The sequence below is a fragment of the Lolium perenne genome, chromosome 5, assembly GCF_019359855.2.
Source record: "Lolium perenne isolate Kyuss_39 chromosome 5, Kyuss_2.0, whole genome shotgun sequence".
Lineage (NCBI taxonomy): Eukaryota > Viridiplantae > Streptophyta > Magnoliopsida > Poales > Poaceae > Lolium > Lolium perenne.
The window spans coordinates 213,423,226-213,445,102 of NC_067248.2; the positions used below are offsets into that span (position 1 = coordinate 213,423,226).

Genomic DNA, 21,877 nt, shown 5'->3' on the forward strand with positions numbered 1-21,877 from the left:
TCTGCGAAGTAGTCGTTGTGCAGCATGGTATGCCCCTCCATCATCTGTCGGTGCTTCAATTTCTTTCTTCCCACCTTTGAACCTCCGCGGCGTGGTCTCTTCCTCTTCTCCGCGTCGGCGTCAAGCATGTTTTGGAGGAATGCGATGATCGACAAATGCTCCCAAAGGTCGTCATCGAAGGCTTGCTCGTCCTCCATCATTTGGACAATCATCTCGTCCTCGCTATCCATGTCTGAAGCAAAATAAATGGTTAAAATTCATCCGCGGTAGAGGAGGCAGCGAACATCGAACTATCGCGCCTACCAGACAAGCCGCCGAACACCTTCCGTGCGCGGAGGAGGGGCGAATTTGCCGGCGTGTTCTGGGACGCGTTGGCGAAGCGGCAGCGACGAAAAGGACGGCGAGGGTGCCCGACTCAGGAGAGATTGTCTGTCGAGATGGCCAGCAAATCAAGCGGCGGTGGAGGGGCGGGAGGCGTGGGAGGGGAGACGCGACGAGAAATAAAAGGCAGAAACTAACCACTTTAGATCGTGTATTGGGCCGCGAGGCGAAAGGGGGCTTTAGAGCGCGCGACTGAGACCAATAAAATATCTGCGACATCTCAAAAACCTTTGGAGGACGTTTTAAAAGATGGAGATGCTCTTGGTTCTCAGCTAGGTGTTCATGTCTTGTTAGCAAACGACATGCTGTGTTCACACACGAGCGAACATGCCCGCCCGCCCGTTGTCTTTTCAAATGCGTAGAGCTGGGCTGTTGATTTGTCAACGGCACACACACGCGGCCGGGTCCACGTCGTTCCTTCATCGTATGCGCAATACACCTGGGGTCTGGGGACCCTAGACTCCTGAAACTGGAAGCCTGGACGACAGAAAACCAGGAACTCTTCACCACACAACACACGCAGCCTTATCTACAGTTCACAACGTACGTACACTTCGTCTCCATGGCCATCAGGAGCGGAGCCTGCACGCTTTGCGCTGGCTGGACAGCCACCCTACCATGCCGCCGGCCACCAGCAACCGTGGACCGGAGCAGAAGGTTAGTCCAGCCACCATGCTTGTCTACCACCTTTCCACCCGTACAAATGCAGCGCATGTGGGCTCTGCATGCAGCAGCTGCCATCCAAGTTGAAGCCGGCGACGAGGTGCTGCTGGAGTCCCCGGGGCACTTCCGCATCTACAAGAGCGGCAAGATGGACCGTCTCAACGACCCTACCGTCATGCCAGCCGGCTTGGACGAGGCCACCGGCGTCACCTCCAGGGACGTCGTCCTCGACGCCGACACCCGCGTCTCCGTGCGCCTCTACCTTCCCAAGCTCCCTGGTAATCAGTCCTCCACCAAGCTCCCCGTCCTCGTCTACTTCCACGGAGGCGCCTTCCTCATCGGCTCGGCCGACGACGCCGCGTACCACGGCTACGTCAACGCCCTCGCCGCCGCGGCCGGCGCCCTCGTCGTGTCCGCCGACTACCGCCTCGCCCCGGAACACCCGCTCCCCGCGGCCTACGACGACTGCTGGGCCGCGCTCCGGTGGGCGGCGGCGCCGTCCACGCAGGACGAGTGGATCTCCGAGCACGGCGACACTTCCCGCCTATTCCTGGCCGGCGACAGCGCCGGCGCCAACATCGTGCACGAGATGCTCGCCAGGGCGGCCGCCTCCGACGACGGGCCGAGGATGGAGGGCGCGATACTGCTGCACCCGTGGTTCAGCGGCAGCGAGGCCATCGAGGGGGAGCTGGCCGCGGTGCCCGTCTTCAACGGCATGATCTGGTCCTACACGTGCCCCGGCGCGGTGGGCGGCGCCGACGACCCCAGGATCAACCCGCTGGCCCCCGGCGCGCCGTCGCTGGAGACGCTCCCGTGCGAGAGGATGCTCGTGTGCGCCGCCGAGAAGGACGTGCTGGCGACGAGGATCCGCGCGTACCACCAGACCGTGGCCGCCGGCGCGTGCCGGGCAGCCTGGTTCGAGTCGGAAGGTGAGGACCACGACTTCTTCCTCGGGAAGCCCGACTGCGAGAGCGCCAAGCAGCTCCTGGACCGCGTCGTGGCGTTCATAGCCGAGGGTTGAGTGAGATGCGTGTACATATGTACTGTACAAGCATTGAAATGGCCGTGATGGACCGACGTCACGCGTAATGCTTGAGGTCTCTTCGTGCAGGTGCAGTTTAAGCGACCATGCATGGTACGTTTGTTTCCTTCACCAATCAATGTGTGATTCTCGAGTTATTCTTTGGTGTTATGTGCAGCATTAAGCCAATAAATTGTCCTGAGATTTTAGGGCCTAGGGTGAAACTAGAACTAACAATCCATACTATAAATTTAGAAAATAACATCAATGTATGTGAATATAAGCAGTAAACCAAAAAATGTTTTGATCACTCATATTGCTATCATTTGTATTGATAAAGCAAGCTATGCAAATCAAAAAGAAAAGCCATACCACTTGGAATAGATCTTTTTTAATGAATAAGGCTAATTGTAGACATATCCATCATCAAAAATGTTTACACTAAAACAGATTGGCACGCACACACCATGATGAAATTTAAACGGTAAACTGTTCCAAGTTCATAGAAACTTGGACTAGATGTGTCAACAATGAATCGAAGTCTCTATCTTAACCATGCTAATTCCAATTGGGTAGTTTTTATTTACAGAATGAACAATTATGGAGGAAGGACCAAAACGACCGCTGAATTCCAATGAGACGGCCACAACAGCATGGTCAACGAAGCTTGAGATGGCGGCGGCGGCCGGCGACTGGTGGTCTCGGGCATCTAGATCTTATCTGGGGTAGAAAAGTGCCTCGAGATGTCATACACAAAAGATGGATCGAATTCTAGAAGCATTCATAGAGCCGACTCTCATCTCGGCGATCCGGTGATGCAAATCCTCATAGCAACATCACAAGGCCCGATCCTTCCTCCCGCATAGACCCTGCCCACCCCACGTGTAAGTAACAACGGCTAGGGCCCTTTGCTTCCAGGGGGTGACCGCCCCGCTCGTGCTGCCCCAAGGTATGCCCTGAAATGTTGGGTAGAGTTTGTGGATCTAAAAGAGGCTCACTTATGCTCTCGCCTAATAGTTTGTAGCTCCACACGTTCCCCTAACCATAGTTTGCAGCAAAAAAGGATCTTCCACTCCACCACCCCTAGCTCTGGGCAACTGAAGCCTCTGGAAGGGTAGAATATATGGAAGGAAGCTTGTCCCTGCGGGGCCCCGACCCCATCCACCGATAAGTGGGAGCCCGGGTGGTAGGAATCTACTAGTAGATATTTCGATCGAAGGTATTTGATGCAAGGATGTTAGCGCACAAGCCACTCGCCAACATATAACTTCCAAATCCATTTTACCATAAGGCAATCTTGGTGTCCATGATGCCTAATCCCCATGGATTTTGCATGCACATGGCGTCCCTCCGTCCCTCCATCCCTAGTGGTACTTACGTTTTGATTCATTTGCCTACCAATAGAACCTCGAGCGATGTTTGTTCATGGTTTGGGGAACCCCATCACTAAGCATGCACACCCCCTATGATATGTAGCTGTAAAATTGAGAGGCGCACATTGATAAACGTGAGTTTTCCAGCAGAGGATATAAACTTACCCACTCATGGGAGCCCTTTTTGTTACTTTTCCCGTTAAAGGACAGAAATCCAGTGCACTGATGACTCCAACTGAGAAGGGAAGACCTAGATATGTAAATGGGAAGGATCATAGTATGGATTTTTTCTTGGGTCGTGGTCTCCAAAAATACGACTCACTCTTATGGAAGTTGATAAGAAGCTTAGGCATGCTTTCAAAACACAACAACAAGAGTATAAGATTAGCTATTTTCAAGACCTACAACTAGATCATATTGATCGTGTCGTCAGCAAACTGCAGTTGTGTGATCCCTCATAGAATAAGGTGTGGGATGACACCCCTAATGTGTCTCGCACCTTTAGCTTTTTTCAAGATCACATCGAGGGGCTCCACTGCTAAGTCAAAAAAGAGAGGCGAGAGAGGCGGCGCACCCCCTTCCATTCCCAGTTTCCTACAGTAGTTTCCCACATCATCGTTAATAGAAATTGCACTTTGGCCCCTAAGACCAAGCTCTTTAGTTACATCATTAGGTAACCACTTACCATTTTCAATAATTTGACCTTTTATTCTCTAATTATGCATTTTGACACATACTGCCTCATTTAGTAACGATCGTTGCGTGATAGTAATGCGTAAAGCTCGGAGGACAGCATCAACTGCTATGTTTAATATTCTCTCCTAACGTTCCATTCCTTAACGTCCACTCAGTATACTCGAACCTAAATTATGACCTCACGCCTTGAGTAACGGCACACATTTGAGAAAGCTGTGTTCTTATATGGGGTAGTCCACACACATTTTCACTTGATTGGGTAACTGGTGTCACACGTATACAACTAGAGGATGAAAAGTGAAAACCACTCTTTAAGTATAGGGTGTGACTACTTATTAGTCGACTGAGGACTAACTGTAAGGGTAATTTACCCTTATCCATTATTTTGGTAACAATGACACCGTTGCTAGAGTAATCGGACTAATACATGTCTATAAGCTTATTCCCAGGTATTAGCCAAATAGGAATAATGGTGTATCAATGGAACAAGAAGGTAAAGGAAGACCCCCCACTTCGACAAAATGAAGAAAGGTTGTTCTGCCTTGGCCGGTCTATGGTCCGGTTGGACCGGCCGTGGCACCGGCTGGCCCGGCGCCGACCGGCCCCTGGACCGGTGCCATCCGGGCGCTATCCAGTAAAGACTCCACCTCCGCTCGGTGTTGGCCCGGCTGTAATATCCCAGGTTTAGAGACTATAAAATGAGAGAACACTAGAGTGTGCATTGCATTCATGCATAGAAAATCCGGGGAATTTTCGCGCTTCAAATAAAACTTACCACAGTAACTGAAGTTTCACTTGACTTGCTGGAATTGAAGTAGATCATCAAGTCAAGCGCTATAAACTTCACTGTGATCTTTGCTAAAACCATGTTTTGGGTAGAGATGATTTGATCTATGGGCTAGATCAAATAAAAGTAGATTTACAACAAACAACACCTTAAGTAAGGATCAACTACAAGATTTTATAAAAGATCTCAACATGGCATTCCTTACAGCAACACATTCTTTAAGAATCAAATCCTAACTTAATAATACTTAAAAGTTAGCAACTACCTTTGTGTGTAATTTAATTCACTTCTAAATAAGGTAAACCACCGGGTTTAAAATGCATAAAAGCCACACATTCTCATTTAAATCATAACTTATTAAATATATGGAATATCATAAAACTAAATCCATTTACATTACGAATTATAGTTCAAACTATTTGAATAAAACTAACTATGAGTATTTTGAAACTCATATGATCATGCCTTGGTGAAATCTAACACCAACTATCCAAAATGGAGGGATAACCTTCAACCTTGACCTTTTTACCAATACTATAACATAAATCCCATCATGTATGATGTGGTGCACTATCCACAAGATATTTAGTAACAAATGCCACTTGGCTATCCAAAGATAAATCATATGAGAGGATAAGGATCATGCCACATAGGATGAAAATATCTACATGACTTGCACTCCAAGTCTTGCCACCTCATGCTCAAAGGATTGCTATGGATGAGGGCATGACAACAAGCACCATACTCATCAAACCAAAACAAGAGTCACCCACCTATGTGTCATGATACTAGAGCTTGCCCAAGCCTATAAATAGAGCCACACCCTCCATTCCTTTGGTCATCTTGTAGCATAATACAAGGAAACACACATAGAGCCACTCCATACATTAGCTAGGATCAAGATGAAGAGGCTAGGAGGTGGAGGCATACCACAAGATGCAGGTTTATCAGAATTCCTGAAGAACAAGATACAGAAGATTGCAAGGTAGAATTCCTAGGAAAACCATATATTTAGAGGATCATATCATCATATCTTGAGTAGGACCTTAGGCTATTACAAGACATTTAGAAGTGATAGAGATTATAGATGCTAACCATAGCCATGTCTATCCTAGAGAATACTAAAGTAGTATTACATCTTACTTGTTTAAACCAATCTTTAATCTTGTAGATGAGAGCCATGTTCATTAGTGAAACATAACCAAAGCTTATGCTCATATTCTAATCCTAGTTGTGTATCACATTGGTGACCACTACTTAAACCCTAAACTACATTTGAATTCCAACCCATGGATTAATTTGGATTATAATTAGAACCCTGCCATACCTCATGCCTATTTATACTTCAATTTAGTGAAGCTTATGCAAAACCCTAAACCTTTCAAGTAGAATTCACACCACATAGAATATTATGTCCTAACTTGTGTATCATGGATCACAAGTATAAACCAATTCATATACACTTATAGACTAAATGCCATTTGGTGAGTTGAGTGAAACAAACACTCAATTCCATTTGGCTTTCCAAGTACTTGCTTTGGGAACCAAATGAAATAGTATTTTATAAAATAGAATCACCACAAGAGCAATTGAATTAACTATGAGGATTATAGGATTCATCCTAAATAATTTAAGTCAAAGCTTGATTGATGATTATAGAGGTTATATCACCACTCTTCTTAAACTCTAAGAACCATCATTCACATAAAATCATGAACCAATCCCATTTCCTTTACCATTTGTTAAACTCTAGCCATAATTAAATAATATGTGAGTAATCACTATGGTTAAGCACTAGAAAAATAGAATATGTTCACCATGCACATGTTCTACATTCTAAATCATTTAAACAGGTTTGATTCTTAAATTAATTAGGAATTGAGATGAACCCTAGAATTATATCAATTGGAATTTTAACTTGTGCCTCATAAGAACCCCAAATTAATCATTTATAAAATGGTTGTTTATAAACAAAACAATACAGTAGGTAGCATTATCAAATTTTTTTGATATTAAAATATTTTAGAACCTGCGAAACAAAACAGAAATCAAATTTGAATTCAAACAACAAAATAGAAAACAGAAAAGAAAACAGAAATTTGAAAAAGGAAAGAGAGGGAAACTTACCTGACTTACCTGGACCGGAGCAGCCCAAAGCCCACCACAGCAGCCCAACAGTTAGCCCAGGAACAGTCCAGCCCACGTCCAAATACCGTTTCGCGTGCGTCAAAAATCGTGCGAGAGGAAAAACATCTCGTCGTCGTCGTCTCCGAGCTCGACAGCGCGGAGGAGCCAGTAGGCCACGATCTCGTCGACGATAAGCTTGCCCCGGATGTCGCCAGACACTCAGAACCACGCCCAACCTCTCTCGCGTCCGAGCTTATCCGCGGACGAGGAGATCCATGCCAGCTAGAAGCTTCCAGAGACCGCCACCTCTTCGACCATGGTCGTCTCCGTGTCGAGGCCACAGGGCTTCCCTTGGCCTATAAATAGGTGGAGAGCATTGCCGTGCACGCCTTGTTCATCTCCTCCACTCCATTGATGCTCAGACACCTTCTATCTCTCATACGCATCCACTCTCTGTCGCTGGAGTCGAAGACGAAGCCGACGGAGGAGGCCACCCCAGCCTCCGGCGTGTGGTCCAGGAGAAGCGTCTGGACTCAAGGAGCATCTAGGAGGAGCCCAGCATCAAGGGGAGCAAGGAATCAGGGCAGTTTCGGCGTTCCCTTCTGCAACACATCGCCGGGAAATCTCCAATCGCCGTCGTCTCCGTCAACCATCGCCGGAGCCGACCACACCTTGAGCTTCAGGGTGAGCATACGCGTCTATAGCACCTACTCTCGCTTCCTGGCATCGCATGTAGCCCTAGTTCGCATGTTGGCCGGAGTAGCACCGCCGCAGCACCCATCGCCGGCGACGCTCCGGTGATCCCCTCGCTAAACCATCATCACCATTCGATTCACCTCGTTGTACTCGTTTAGTAGAGCCTAGCCGCGCATCTCGGGAGGCCATAAATCGGTGGCGCCACCATCTACTGACCGTCGGCGTTTAACCGCCGGTGAGGTCAAAGGCCTCGGTCAACTTTGACCAGTCCTTGCTAGCGTGGCATCTGATGTGTACTTAGGCCCCACTCGTCAGTCTCTGTGGCTAGAACCGTCACGGTACATTTAGTATTTGTTAGTTATTTCAAATTCTAGAATAATACTGAAACTTTGCAAAATCATATAAAATTCATTTCAACTCAGAAAAATATAAATAATATATCAAAATGCTCACAAAAATAAACTCTATTCAAATAAAATATAAAACAAAAATGTGTGACAAAATAAAAATCCATTTATTTTTAACTTCATTAATTATGCCTTTTCATTTATTTAAAACACAATTTGAATTCAATAATTAGTGAAGTTTCAAAATTAAATTTTAACTATTCAGTAACTAATTAAAATGTTAAGATTAATTTTATTTATCATAATTGCATCCACTTAAATATTAGTGCTAATTCATAAACCCTAATTTGCATATTACTATTTTCCATTTTCTTTAAATAGTAATAACTCAAGAAAATATTAAAAGCTAATATTATTTTGGTAGCTCAACAATTCTTTACTTAAACATCTTTAGTTAACAAGTTAAGTACTTTAAATCTAATAACAATTATTAAACCCTAATTTCTAAATCAAATCTAAATAGGAGTTACCCTAATTATTAATTCTTGTGAAAATTAATAAAATAATAGAACCATTATTAATTGTTCTTCAAAGTAATTAGTTACCACACCTATATTGCCAATCATCATTTTAGGAGTTGTACCATAACTTAGAAACCCTAGTTTCAATTTAAGTAAGACCTGGATTCCATTATTTCATGTGATCATTCCACCTTAGAAACAATGCTAAAACCTTAGTTATGTGTCACATGTGATCATGAGAGATTTACTTGACATATAGAACCCTAATAAGCAACAATTGAATGCATGCTTATGATCCACTAGCATAAAACCAAGTCACATGAGACTATCATTTCATGTTCCTATGCTTAATTAAAACCTATATGATCTACTAATGTCACATAGGTATAAACCCTAGCTTGTTAATATGTTAGCACCATTGATCACCATACCAGACCATTAAGATCAACCTTAATAAGAACCTTGTTTGAGAACCATCCTAAAAGTGCAACACACCCTAAAGAAATATTTACAACTTATTAATCCTAAATCATCGAGGTTAGGTTACGCGCGGGACGATTGCATCTCAGCTCATACTATGCATTATAGCATCTTTGCCAGTTCTTTAAACATTGTCCTTACCGGATAATGATGGTATTTCAGAATTTGGAGTTCTCACGTATCGAAGCTTTTGCCTGCATAATCTTGCAGTCAAGAAAGGCAAGTTCATCGCTTGCTCATGTCATTTGATTATTTGTATCAAACTATATGCAAAGTACTATACTTATCACTCATGCATTGAAAAGCAAAGTATTATTTTACAATTATGAATATGACTATGTGGTGGGCAATGGAACCATGGTATGTGTTGATATGGTGGAGGTTCCATTGCATGGGTACTACTCATCTAGGACTAAGTACCAATGCCGTCCAGTGATTCTAGCGCCGTACAAATCGCGTTAACCATAAGATCTATAATGGCACTGGGGAAGCCAGCCGTATCTTTTCCCTCCTACACGCCAACGGACTGGTAGAGCTGCGGGGTGTTGGAGGCACTGCCGTAGGTTGGGATAACCTTTTAAATCCCCATCCGTGTGTGATGACGGGCTCTACGGTCTATGATGGATTGTCAAAAGTACACCGTGAGTAAAGCCGTATTATCGGAAGATGTCTACTGGGGGTGTGCGGTTGGACAAAAGGGTGGATTTGCAGGGTCGCGGAGAAGGCGGTGCGGGCTTGGATCTTACACCTGGCCTCACACCAAAGGAAGTGTGGACGGGAAAGCCGACGCCTGGTTGGCAACAAGGATAAGGTCTCTTATGAGAAAAGCAACGCACCTCTGCAGAGTGTATTAAATTGTGGATGTCACTCCCTGTTCCGGGAAGGGAACTGCGAACGCGGCAGGAAAGGAACTCCATGAAGTTCTGGTCAACCTGTGAAGACTGACGGGCATAGTTTTCAGAATAAAATAAACCTTTTGAAGAAATGTTTATGAAAACTTGCATTGGCCTATGACTTTCTGGTCTATGGCTGTAGCTAGTGCATGATACACCTATTTCCTAATATGAACTTGCTGAGTACGCTCGTACTCATTCCCTCCCATTTGAACCCCCTTCTTAGATCAAGGCACCGAAGGAGAAACTACCGTGGAACTCGAAGACAAAGGAGTCATGTAACAAGATGAAGAATCCAATCAAAGAAGTCAATGGAGTCAACTTCTGCATCAGCTAGAGTGGAAACTTAGACTAGTAATAGAAGGGAATCTTTACCTAATCCTAGCACCTAAGTAGCTAGATTTCTATAGCAAGCCAAGTAGCTCTTGAACTTGAGTTAGCAATAAGATAGACTACGAGTCGTTCTTCTAGAGCTTTATTTGAAGTTTTACCTCACTGTAAAGTAAGAGGTTGTCTTGATCTTATGTAAACAGCTCGTGTGTACTTCTATAGACATACCTTGGACTCGCATATGTTTCTGTTGTACCACTCTGAGAGATGTAATATGAGTGGAACGGTGTTTCACTTGTGTTATGTCAACGACTTGTGTACTACACCATGCAGTGGTACGCTGGGTCATTTCACCGGCGCACGATCCGGTTTAGACCGGATGGTCCGGCCTCACGCCCGGCCATGCCGACCTGTGGACTGGCCTCCCTGCCGCGTGCCAGCTCCTGCTCTGATGACATCCGGGGGCATGTACTGTAATCCCAGAATCCGCCCTGGTCTCGGAACGATCCGGCTCCGGCCGGATGGTCCGGCATACGAACCGGTTGGACCGGCCCCTGCGCCAGATGGGCCAGCCCCATGCCCGGCTGACCGGCTCCCTCGACCAATTGCTGAGCTGGACAAGTCACAACGGTTGGATTTCGAGGGACCATATAAATGCCCCTTCACCTAGCTCAGAACACTTAGGCACTGCATTACAAACTGTTCTTGAGCTATCTCTCTCTCATACTCCATTGATAGAAACACTAAAAGCCTCAGATCTCCCTCCTCCTCCACTCAAACTCGAATCCCTCCGGGGAGAAGATAGAGGAGGTCTTGATCTATAGTTCCACCAAGCTAAATCTTGTTCCCCCTTGTATTCATCAAGATACCTGCTCTCTAGGGTGCCTTGGAAACCCTTGGTGGGCAAAAAGAAGTCCGGAAGCATCGGGGTTGTGGATTTGCTCCTAACAAGATTGTGAAGGTTTGGAGGCTGCCTCAAAGTCTACCACACGTGAGAAGAGTTATTCCTTCGTGGGATAGGCTCAGGAGAAGAAGGTGAGCCTTCGTGGCGTTGGGGAATCTTTCATGGGACCCCCACCTCTCCAAACGTGATGTACCTTCTTGCAAAGGAAGGGAACACATGAATAAACCTTCGTCTCCGCGTGCTATCGGTTATTTCTAACCGAACTCTTACTTGTGATATATCTGCCTGTGAGAGCCTTGGTGCTCGAGTTACTTGCAGTAGGCTCACCTTTCTATTCCGCATAGCCTAACATTGCAAAGAAAGAATTAAAATTTGTAGAAACCTATTCACCCCCTCTAGGTTTACCATATCTGAACTTTCAATTGGTATCAGAGCCTGGACTCTTTTTTTAAGGGCCTTACATCCTTAAGAGTGAGATGGATAAACTATTCGAGGGTCTGGATGAATATTCTAACCTTTCGGTTAAGGAGATGAAATCCAGATTCTTAGCGTATGAGGCTGAGAAAAAGAAGAATGATGATGAAGTACAAAGCCAAATGACACAAATGAGTGCCATTCTTAAAAACCTGACTAGTGGGGATTCTAGTGGGGCTTCGGCCCCTCTGGAAACTTTCCATGAAGTCAATCATGACTATCCCAAACACACTTCACCCCATGCCTCATATAAACCATAGTGGGAATGTTCCCCATTTTGATGGAACTCACTTTTCATTTTGGAAATCCTCTATGGAGTCTCATATTCACAGCTGCATTGTGGAGATGTGGGAGATCATTGTGGATGGATACCGGAAGCCACAAGATCCCATTAGGCTAACCTACACTGAGTTCTACAACCGCCAACTCAATGCCTCTACATGTGACAAGATTAGAAGTGGCATCAATTGCAAGCTCCTCGATCAACTCAATGATACAGACTCTGCAAAAGAGCTTCAAGATCGGACTGTAGTAGTACTACAAGAGGGAACCAATCTGATCCATAAGGCTCTCTATGAGTCAGCAAAGATGGATGCGACCTTGTTTATGATTAGAGAAGGAGAATCCTTGGCCGATGCTTATGGAAGACTTGGTGCTCTTCGAGTAAAGGTCAAGGGCCTTGGATGTGAAAAATACAATGATGGCTTTGAAATGAATGAAGAATTCATAAAGTCCAAGGTCATTGCCATGATTGCTGTCAAACAAAAGGACACCAACCTTGCACTCAACATGCAAATCCTCACCAAGCAAGTAGATCTGAACGCAGATGATCTAGTCTCCTATGTCGCAGCCAATGAAAGCATGGCCAAGGCAGGAGAAAAGCTCATGGCGATGAATCATATAGAGGGATCCTCACACAACCTTGCTTTGAAGGCTAGAGCTGACCAAGAAAGAGAAGAAGCCTATGAGATCGAAGAGGATGAGATGACATCAACTAGTGGCATGCAAACGGATGTTGCTTTATTTGTCAAGAAGTATGTGAATAAGTTCCCAGTCTCCTCCAAATATAAGAAGAGAACATGCTACAACTGCGATGGCGATAGTCACTTTGCAAATGAGTGCCCTTATGAGAAAAGAGTTGACAAACCAAAGTTTGTCAAAGGTGTCAAGCCGAGATAGAAGCCAAATCCAATCAATGAACGATACAAGAAGAGCAAGGGAAGAGCTTTTGTTGGGGCTGAGTACATTTTCGATGAAGAGGGAGAAGATGATGAGAAGGAGGCTGGAGTGGCTGGTTTGGCTTACTCCGAACCCGGGTCACTCTTCACATATGATTACTCCAAGGATTATTCAATGGAGTCTTCAATGCCAAATGATATTGGTTCTTCCTTTATGGCAAGAACAACACATGATGATGACTCTGATGACATTTCCCCCTCTACGATCGTCGGCTCTTGTCTAATGGCAAGGGAAGCAAAGGTAATGGAATCCCCACCTTATTTATCTAGTATTCTTGATAATGAAACTAATAATCAAGATGAAGTTGCTATGCTTAAGGATCTTTACAAATTTAGGTGCACTCTTTGTGGTGATGCTCTTGTCAAGTTTGATTACTTGATGGACTCCCTCAAAGAAAGGGACGAGTCCATTGAGGAATTAGAATATCATTTGAATGATGAGAAACGGAGATTCAATCTCCTAAGACAAGAGTTAAAAAACGAAGGGTGCATATCTCAAGGCCTTAAGCAATTAGTTTAAACTTTTTTTAACTAGATAAAGCTAAGGACCAAGAAACTATTGAAATGGCTCAATTGATGGCCCAAGAGCTAGATGCTTCAAAGAAGGAGCTTGAAGTTTCTCATGCTTCTCTCACTAAGGATCTTGACCACCTTGAAAAAGCTATCAAGCTTGTTAAGGATGAACTCAAGAAACTTGGAGAGAACCATGACCTACTCCATGACACCTATAAGAAGGCTCTTAGATCATTGAATGATCCCATTGTTGCTGAAAATATTGCAAGTTCCTCTACTTCATTTACTTGTGGGCATGCTAAACTTGTTGAGGAACATGTTCGTTTGAAAGAAGAGCTTTCTCTATATGTTGAGACCAATGTATATCTTGAATCTTTGGTAACCAAATATGGTCTCAACTATTATCCTAATGAATCGGCTTGTGAGCAAGCAACTATTCTTGAGGAAAATGCTAGGTTGACAAAGGAACTAGCCAAGTTCCGCCAAGAATAAGATGGGATTGGATGAAGTTTTGAGTAAGCAAAGGTCAAACAATCAAAAGTATGGACTTGGATATGCTCCCAAGCCCTATAAGAAGAACAACTACAAGAAGGAGAAACCCGCTCAAGAGAAGAACAAGAAGGTCACTAATGATGGCAAAGCCACTAGTGGTGACCGCACGAGACCTAAAATCACTATGCTTTATTTGATGATTATTATGGTGATGTTTATGCTAAATAGTTGGCCCTCGTAATGACTATGCTTATAGAGGGTACTCAATTTGGGTACCAAAAGATCTTGTTGCCATTACAAAGGAACCCATTAATTGATGGGTTCCTTAAACCTCTACTTGATTTTGTAGGGGTATTCCTCCGGTGGTCCAAAATCGGTGTTTCATAGTGGATGCACCAATCATATGACCGGAGGAAGAGGTGTGCTTGACCAATTCATAGAGGATATTAACAAGAAGCCAAGCATTACCTTTGGTGACAACTCAAAGGGAAAGGTACTTGGGTATGGGAAGGTGGCAATCTCTAAGGACTTGTGCCTTGAGACGGTCATGCTTGTTCAATCCCTTGGCTATAATTTGCTCTCTATATATCATCTTGCAGATGCCGGCTATAATTTATATTTTACTAAATATTGTGTGAAGTCTTTAGGAGTGATAATCTCAAATTGGCCCTCGTTGGATATGTGGAGAACAACCTTTACGTGGTTGATCTCTCGAAAGAGAGCCCCTCTCTCCCCACATGTCTAATGGCCAAACATGACGAAGGTTCGCTGTGGCATCGTAGCCTTGGTCATGTCAATATGTGAAATCTTAAACAACTCCTAAAGGGTGAGCACATTGTTGGACTAACCATCATTTCCTTTGAGAAAGATCATGTATGCAGTGCATGTGTAGCTGGAAAGCAACTCAAGAAGAGAAATCCTATCAAGAGTATCGTCACCACTTCTAGGCCCTTGGAGCTCCTTCACTTGGATCTCTTTGGGCCATCACATTATGATACTCTTGGTGGGAGCAAGTATGGACGGGTCATTAATTGTTGATGATTACTCAAGATACTCTTGGGTCTTTCTCTTTAAGTCTAAGGATGAGACCTATAGAGAATTCATCATCTTCGCCAAGAAGGATCAACGTATGTATGAATCTGAGATCAAGGCGATAAGGACCGACAATGGCCCCGAGTTCAAAAACTACACTATGCAAGATTTTGTTGATGATGAGGGCATCAAGCATGAGTTTTCAGCTCCATACACCCCTCAGCAAAATGGTGTTGTTGAAAGGAAGAACCGGTTTATTATTGAGATGGCAAGAACCATGTTGAGTTAATTCAAGTCACCCCATAACTTTTGGGGAGAAGCCATCTCTACAGTTGTTCACTACTCCAACTGTCTCTTTCTCCGTCCTCTGCATAATAAAACTCCATACGAGCTTCTCACAGGTAACAAGCCCAATGTCATGTACATTCGTGTCTTTGGATGCAAATGTCTTGTTAAGGACAATAGAGGGAAGTTCGGTAAATTTGAAGATAGAATTATAGAGGCTACATTTGTTGGATATGCGGAGAACTCCCACGCTTATAGATACTACAAAAATTCCACTCGGGCTATTGAAAGATCTTGTGACATGGTGTTCTTGGAGGATAATGGCTCCCAAGTGGAGCAAGTTGTTCCATGTGTTGCAGGTGATGATGACCTTCTAACGCCATCAAGCTTATGGGCATTGGACACATACGGCCCACATAAGTTCATACTGATGATCAAGATGATGGAACAAAAGTCTCAAGCTCAGCCCAAGTGGAGCCTAGCTCAACTCAAGCTGAACCATCAAGTGCAGCTCAAGATTTATCCTCTACTCAAGATGGGCCACATTCCGAATAACAAGAAGAAAGCCCTCAACCCACTGAGCAAGACCATGATGTTGATCAAGAAACATCCTCAACCCATGGTCGAGCTCAAGTTGTCCCTCATGATCAAGTACTAGCAAGAGATGAATTTATTGATCATGAAGGAACCATTCGGAAGATCAAGGCTGCTTCAAGGGCAAGTGACATGAAAGCAGATCAAGTCCTTGGTAGCATCTCAAGAGGAGTGGTAACTCGTAGACACCATGCATTGCTTATCACTTATTGTCAACACCATGATTTTGTGTCTAGTTTTGAGCCACTCAAAGGTACATGAAGCCTTGGTTGATCCGGATTGGGTAATTGCCATGCAAGAAGAATTGGAATGTTTCACCCGCAATGAAGTATGGTCTCTAGTTGAGAGACCCAAAGATCATCACATCAATTTCATTGGGACCAAATGGGTGTTCAAGAACACGAAAGATGAGAATGGCATCGTCATAAGAAATAAAGCAAGGTTAGTGGCGTGATGTCTACGCCCCCTCCTTTTCCTGTAGACAGTGTTGGGCCTCCAAGAGCAGAGGTTTGTAGAACAGCAGCAAGTTTTCCCTTAAGTGGATCACCCAAGGTTTATCGAACTCAGGGAGGAAGAGGTCAAAGATATCCCTCTCATGCAACCCTGCAACCACAAAGCAAGAAGTCTCTTGTGTCCCCAACACACCTAATAGGTGCACTAGTTCGGCGAAGAGATAGTGAAATACAGGTGGTATGAATATATATGAGCAGTAGCAACGGTGCCAGAAAAGTGCTTGCTGGCGCGTAGTTGATGGTGGTAGTATTGCAGCAGTAGTAACGCAGTAAAACAGTAAACAAGCAGCGATAGCAGTATTTAGGAACAAGGCCTAGGGATCATACTTTCACTAGTGGACACTCTCAACATTGATCACATAATAAATAACTCTTTCTCATATGTGCTACATACACTCTTTTGTTGGATGATGAACACATTGCGTAGGATTACACGAACCCTCAATGCCGGAGTTAACAAGCTCCACAATAATGTTCATATTTAAATAACCTTAGAGCATAATAGATCATTGCAAAATAAACCAAGAACTAACATAGTGCACGCACTGTGCACATTACACTATGAAGGAGGAATAGATCACATCAATACTATCATAATGATAATTAACTCCACAATCTACAAGAGATCATGATCATAGCCTACGACAAGAACCACATGGTGCACACACTAGTCACCTTTACACCATGCAGGAGGAATAGACTACTTTAATAACATCACATGAGTAGCACACAACTAGTAGCGATACAAAGCTCATATGAATCTCAATCATGTAAAGCAGCTCATGAGATCATTGTATTGAAGTACATAGGAGAGAGATTAACCACATAGCTACCGGTACAGCCCCGAGCCTCGATGGAGAACTACTCCCTCCTCATGGGAGCAGCAGCGGTGATGAAGATGGCGGTGGAGATGGCAGCGGTGTCGATGGAGAAGCCTTCCGGGGGCACTTCCCCGTTCCGGCAGCGTGCCGGAACAGAGACTCCTGTCCCCCAGATCTTGGCGTCGCGGTGGCGGCGGCTCTGGAAGGTTTTCTCTGGTTTCGTCAAACGTCATAGGGTTTTCGCGACGGAGGCTTTAAATAGGCGGAAGGGCAGCCTTGGAGGGGGCCTGGGGCCACCACACCATAGGCGCGGCCCCCCCTCTGGCCGCGCCAGGGTGTAGTGTGGGGCCCCCAGGGCTTCCCTCTGGCGGCTCTCGGGTGTTCTGGATGCTTCCAGGCAAAATAGGAACCTGGGCGTTGATTTCGTCCGATTCCGAGAATATTTCGTTACTAGGATTTCTGAAACCAAAAACAGCAGAAAACAGCAACTGGCACTTCGGCATCTTGTTAATAGGTTAGTTCCAGAAAATGCACAAATATGACATAAAGTGTGCATAAAACATGTAGATAACATCAATAATGTGGCATGGAACATAAGAAATTATCGATACGTTGGAGACGTATCAGCATCCCCAAGCTTAGTTCTGCTCGTCCCGAGCAGGTAAAACGATAACAAAGATAATTTCTGGAGTGACATGCCATCATAACTTTGATCATACTATTTGTAAAGCATATGTAGTGAATGCAGCGATCAAAACAATGTAAATGACATGAGTAAACAAATGAATCATAAAGCAAAGACTTTTCATGAATAGTACTTCAAGACAAGCATCAATAAGTCTTGCATAAGAGTTAACTCATAAAGCAATAATTCATAGTAAAAGCATTGAAGCAACACAAAGGAAGATGAAGTTTCAGCGGTTGCTTTCAACTTGTAACATGTATATCTCATGGATATTGTCAACATAGAGTAATATAATAAATGCAATATGCAAGTATGTAGGAATCAATGCACAGTTCACACAAGTGTTTGCTTCTTGAGGTGGAGAGAAATAGGTGAACTGACTCAACAATGAAAGTAAAAGAATGGTCCTCCATAGAGGAAAAGCATCGATTGCTATATTTGTGCTAGAGCTTTGATTTTGAAAACATGAAACAATTTTGTCAACGGTAGTAATAAAGCATATGTATCATGTAAATTATATCTTACAAGTTGCAAGCCTCATGCATAGTATACTAATAGTGCCCGCACCTTGTCCTAATTAGCTTGGACTACCGGATCATCGCAATGCACATGTTTTAACCAAGTGTCACAAAGGGGTACCTCTATGCCACCTGTACAAAGGTCTAAGGAGAAAGCTCGCATTGGATTTCTCGCTATTGATTATTCTCAACTTAGACATCCATACCGGGACAACATAGACAACAGATAATGGACTCCTCTTTTATGCATAAGCATGTAACAACAATTAATAATTTTCTCATATGAGATTGAGGATATATGTCCAAAACTGAAACTTCCACCATGGATCATGGCTTTAGTTAGCGGCCCAATGTTCTTCTCTAACAATATGCATGCTTAACCATAAGGTGGTAGATCTCCCTTACTTCAGACAAGACGAACATGCATAGCAACTCACATGGAATTCAACAAAAGGTAGTTGATGGCGTCCCCAGGAACATGGTTATCGCACAACAAGCAACTTAATAAGAGATAAAGTGCATAAGTACATATTCAATACCACAATAGTTTTTAGGCTATTTGTCCCATGAGCTATATATTGTAAAGGTGAAGAATGGAAATTTAAAGGTAGCACTCAAGCAATTTACTTTGGATTGGCGGAGAAATACCATGTAGTAGGTAGGTATGGTGGACACAAATGGCATAGTGTTTGGCTCAAGTATTTTGGATGCATGAGAAGTATTCCCTCTCGATACAAGGTTTAGGCTAGCAAGGTAGTTTGAAACAAACACAAGTATGAACTAGTACAGCAAAACTCACATAAAAGACATATTACAAGCATTATAAGACTATACATCGTCTTCCTTGTTGTTCAAACACCTCACTAGAAAATATCTAGACTCTAGAGAAACCACTCATGCAAACCAAATTTTAACAAGCTCTATGTATTTCTTCACTAATAGGTGCAAAGTACATGATGCAAGAGGTTAAACAAGAGCACAACAATTGCCAAGTATCAAGTTATTCAAGACATCATACCAATTACTACATGTAGCATTTTCCAATTCCAACCATATAACAATTAACGAAGCAGTTTCAACCTTCGCCATGAAAATTAAAGGCTAAGAACACATGTGTTCCTATGAACCAGCGGAGCGTGTCTCTCTCCCACACAAGCATTTATTCAAACAAAAACAAAAAACAAAAGCACACAGACGCTCCAAGTAAAGTACATAAGATGTAACCGAATAAAAATATAGTTTCAAGAGAAGGAACCTGATAATTTGTCGATGAAGAAGGGGATGCCTTGGGCATCCCCAAGCTTAGATGCTTGAGTCTTCTTGAAATATGCAGGGGTGAACCACCGGGGCATCCCCAAGCTTAGACTTTTCACTCTTCTTGATCATAGTATATCATCCTCCTCTCTTGACCCTTGAAAACTTCCTTCACACCAAACTCGAAACAAACTCATTAGAGGGTTAGTGCAAAATCAAAAACTCACATGTTCAGAGGTGACACAATCATTCTTAACATTTCTGGACATTGCCCAAAGCTACTGGAAGTCAATGGAACAAAGAAATCCATCCCACATAGCAAAAGAAGCAATGCGAAATAAAAGGCAGAATCTGTCAAAACAGAACAGTCCGTAAAGACAAATTTTATTGGGGCACCAGACTTGCTCAAATGAAAATTCCCAAATTGAATGAAAGTTGCGTACATATCTGAGGATTACTCACGTAAATTGGCATAATTTTCTGAGTTACCTACAGAGAATTTTGCCCAGATTCGTGACAGCAAAGAAATCTGTTTCTGCGCAGTAATCCAAATCTAGTATCAACCTTGCTATCAAAGATTTTACTTGGCACAACAATTCACCAAACTAAGATAAGGAGAGGTTGCTACAGTAGTAAACAACTTCCAAGACTCAAATATAAAACAAAGTACTGTAGCAAAATGACACATGGGTTATCTCCCAAAAAGTTCTTTCTTTATAGCCATTAAGATGGGCTCAGCAGTTTTGATGATGCACTCGCAAGAAATAGTGTTTGAAGCAAAAGAGAGCTTCAAGAGGCAAATTCAAAACACATTTAAGCCTAACATGCTTCCTATGAAAAGGAACCTTGTACACAAATAAATTCATGAAGAGCAAAATGACAAGATCAGGAAGATAAAACAAGTGTAACTTCAAAAATTTCAGCACATAGAGAGGCATTTTAGTAACATGAAAATTTCTACAACCATATTTTCCTCTCTCATAATAACTTTCAGTAGCATCATGAGCAAACTCAACAATATAACTATCACATAAAGCATTCTTATCATGAGTCTCATGCATAAAATTATTACTCTCCACATAAGCATAATCAATTTTATTAGTTGTAGTGGGAGCAAATTCAACAAAGTAGCTATCAAATGTAGGAGGCATATTGTAATCATAATCAAATTTATCCTCCATAACAGGTGGCACCATAAGACTACTATCATTATAATCATCATAAATAGGAGGCAAAGTATCATCAAAGTAAATTTTCTCCTCAATTCTTGGGGGACTAAAAAGATCATGCTCATCAAAACCAGCTTCCCCAAGCTTAGAATTTTCCATAGCATTAGCAACAATAGTGTTCAGAGCATTCATACTAATATTACTACCAGCATGCAAATAAGATTCCATAGGTTTTTTAATTTTCGCATCAAACAATCCATGTTTTAAATCAGGAAATAGCATAAGAAGCTCATTCTTGCCCATTATGCCAAACTAGTGTAAACAAGAAACAAAAAGATGCAATTGCAGGATCTAAAGGAAATAGCTTTGAGTACTTACGGTGCCGGAAAATAGCTTAGTAGCCGAGATCCGGAGTGTGAGTACCTTTTACCTTTCCTCCCCGGCAACGGCGCCAGAAAATAGCTTGATGTCTACGCCCCCTCCTTTTCCTGTAGACAGTGTTGGGCCTCCAAGAGCAGAGGTTTGTAGAACAGCAGCAAGTTTTCCCTTAAGTGGATCACCCAAGGTTTATCGAACTCAGGGAGGAAGAGGTCAAAGATATCCCTCTCATGCAACCCTGCAACCACAAAGCAAGAAGTCTCTTGTGTCCCCAACACACCTAATAGGTGCACTAGTTCGGCGAAGAGATAGTGAAATACAGGTGGTATGAATATATATGAGCAGTAGCAACGGTGCCAGAAAAGTGCTTGCTGGCGCATAGTTGATGGTGGTAGTATTGCAGCAGTAGTAACGTAGTAAAACAGTAAACAAGCAGCGATAGCAGTATTTAGGAACAAGGCCTAGGGATCATACTTTCACTAGTGGACACTCTCAACATTGATCGCATAATAAATAACTCTTTCTCATATGTGCTACATACACTCTTTTGTTGGATGATGAACACATTGCGTAGGATTACACGAACCCTCAATGCCGGAGTTAACAAGCTCCACAATAATGTTCATATTTAAATAACCTTAGAGCATAATAGATCATTGCAAAATAAACCAAGAACTAACATAGTGCACGCAC

The 21,877-nt window shown here is 43.3% G+C and overlaps 1 protein-coding gene across 2 annotated transcripts; it reads left to right on the plus strand.

Moving 5' to 3' along the window:
- The first annotated feature begins 844 nt into the window (after nucleotides 1–844).
- LOC127301873 (2-hydroxyisoflavanone dehydratase) lies at nucleotides 845–2,864 on the plus strand. Of its 2 annotated transcripts, none has more exons than XM_051332156.1 (2): nucleotides 845–2,179; nucleotides 2,642–2,864. In XM_051332156.1, exon 1 carries the CDS (start codon nucleotides 944–946, stop codon nucleotides 2,063–2,065), a length of 1,122 nt encoding a protein of 373 aa, XP_051188116.1. In that variant the 5' UTR covers nucleotides 845–943; the 3' UTR covers nucleotides 2,066–2,179; nucleotides 2,642–2,864. The 2 variants fall into 2 exon arrangements, with proteins under 2 accessions (XP_051188116.1, XP_051188115.1); XM_051332155.1 differs by having other exon boundaries at nucleotides 2,655–2,864.
- Nucleotides 2,865–21,877: the final 19,013 nt, after the last annotated feature.

Excerpts from the sequence above, each read along its gene's own strand:
- LOC127301873 (XM_051332156.1), top strand. The coding sequence starts at position 944 with ATGGCCATCAGGAGCGGAGCCTGCACGCTTTGCGCTGGCTGGACAGCC.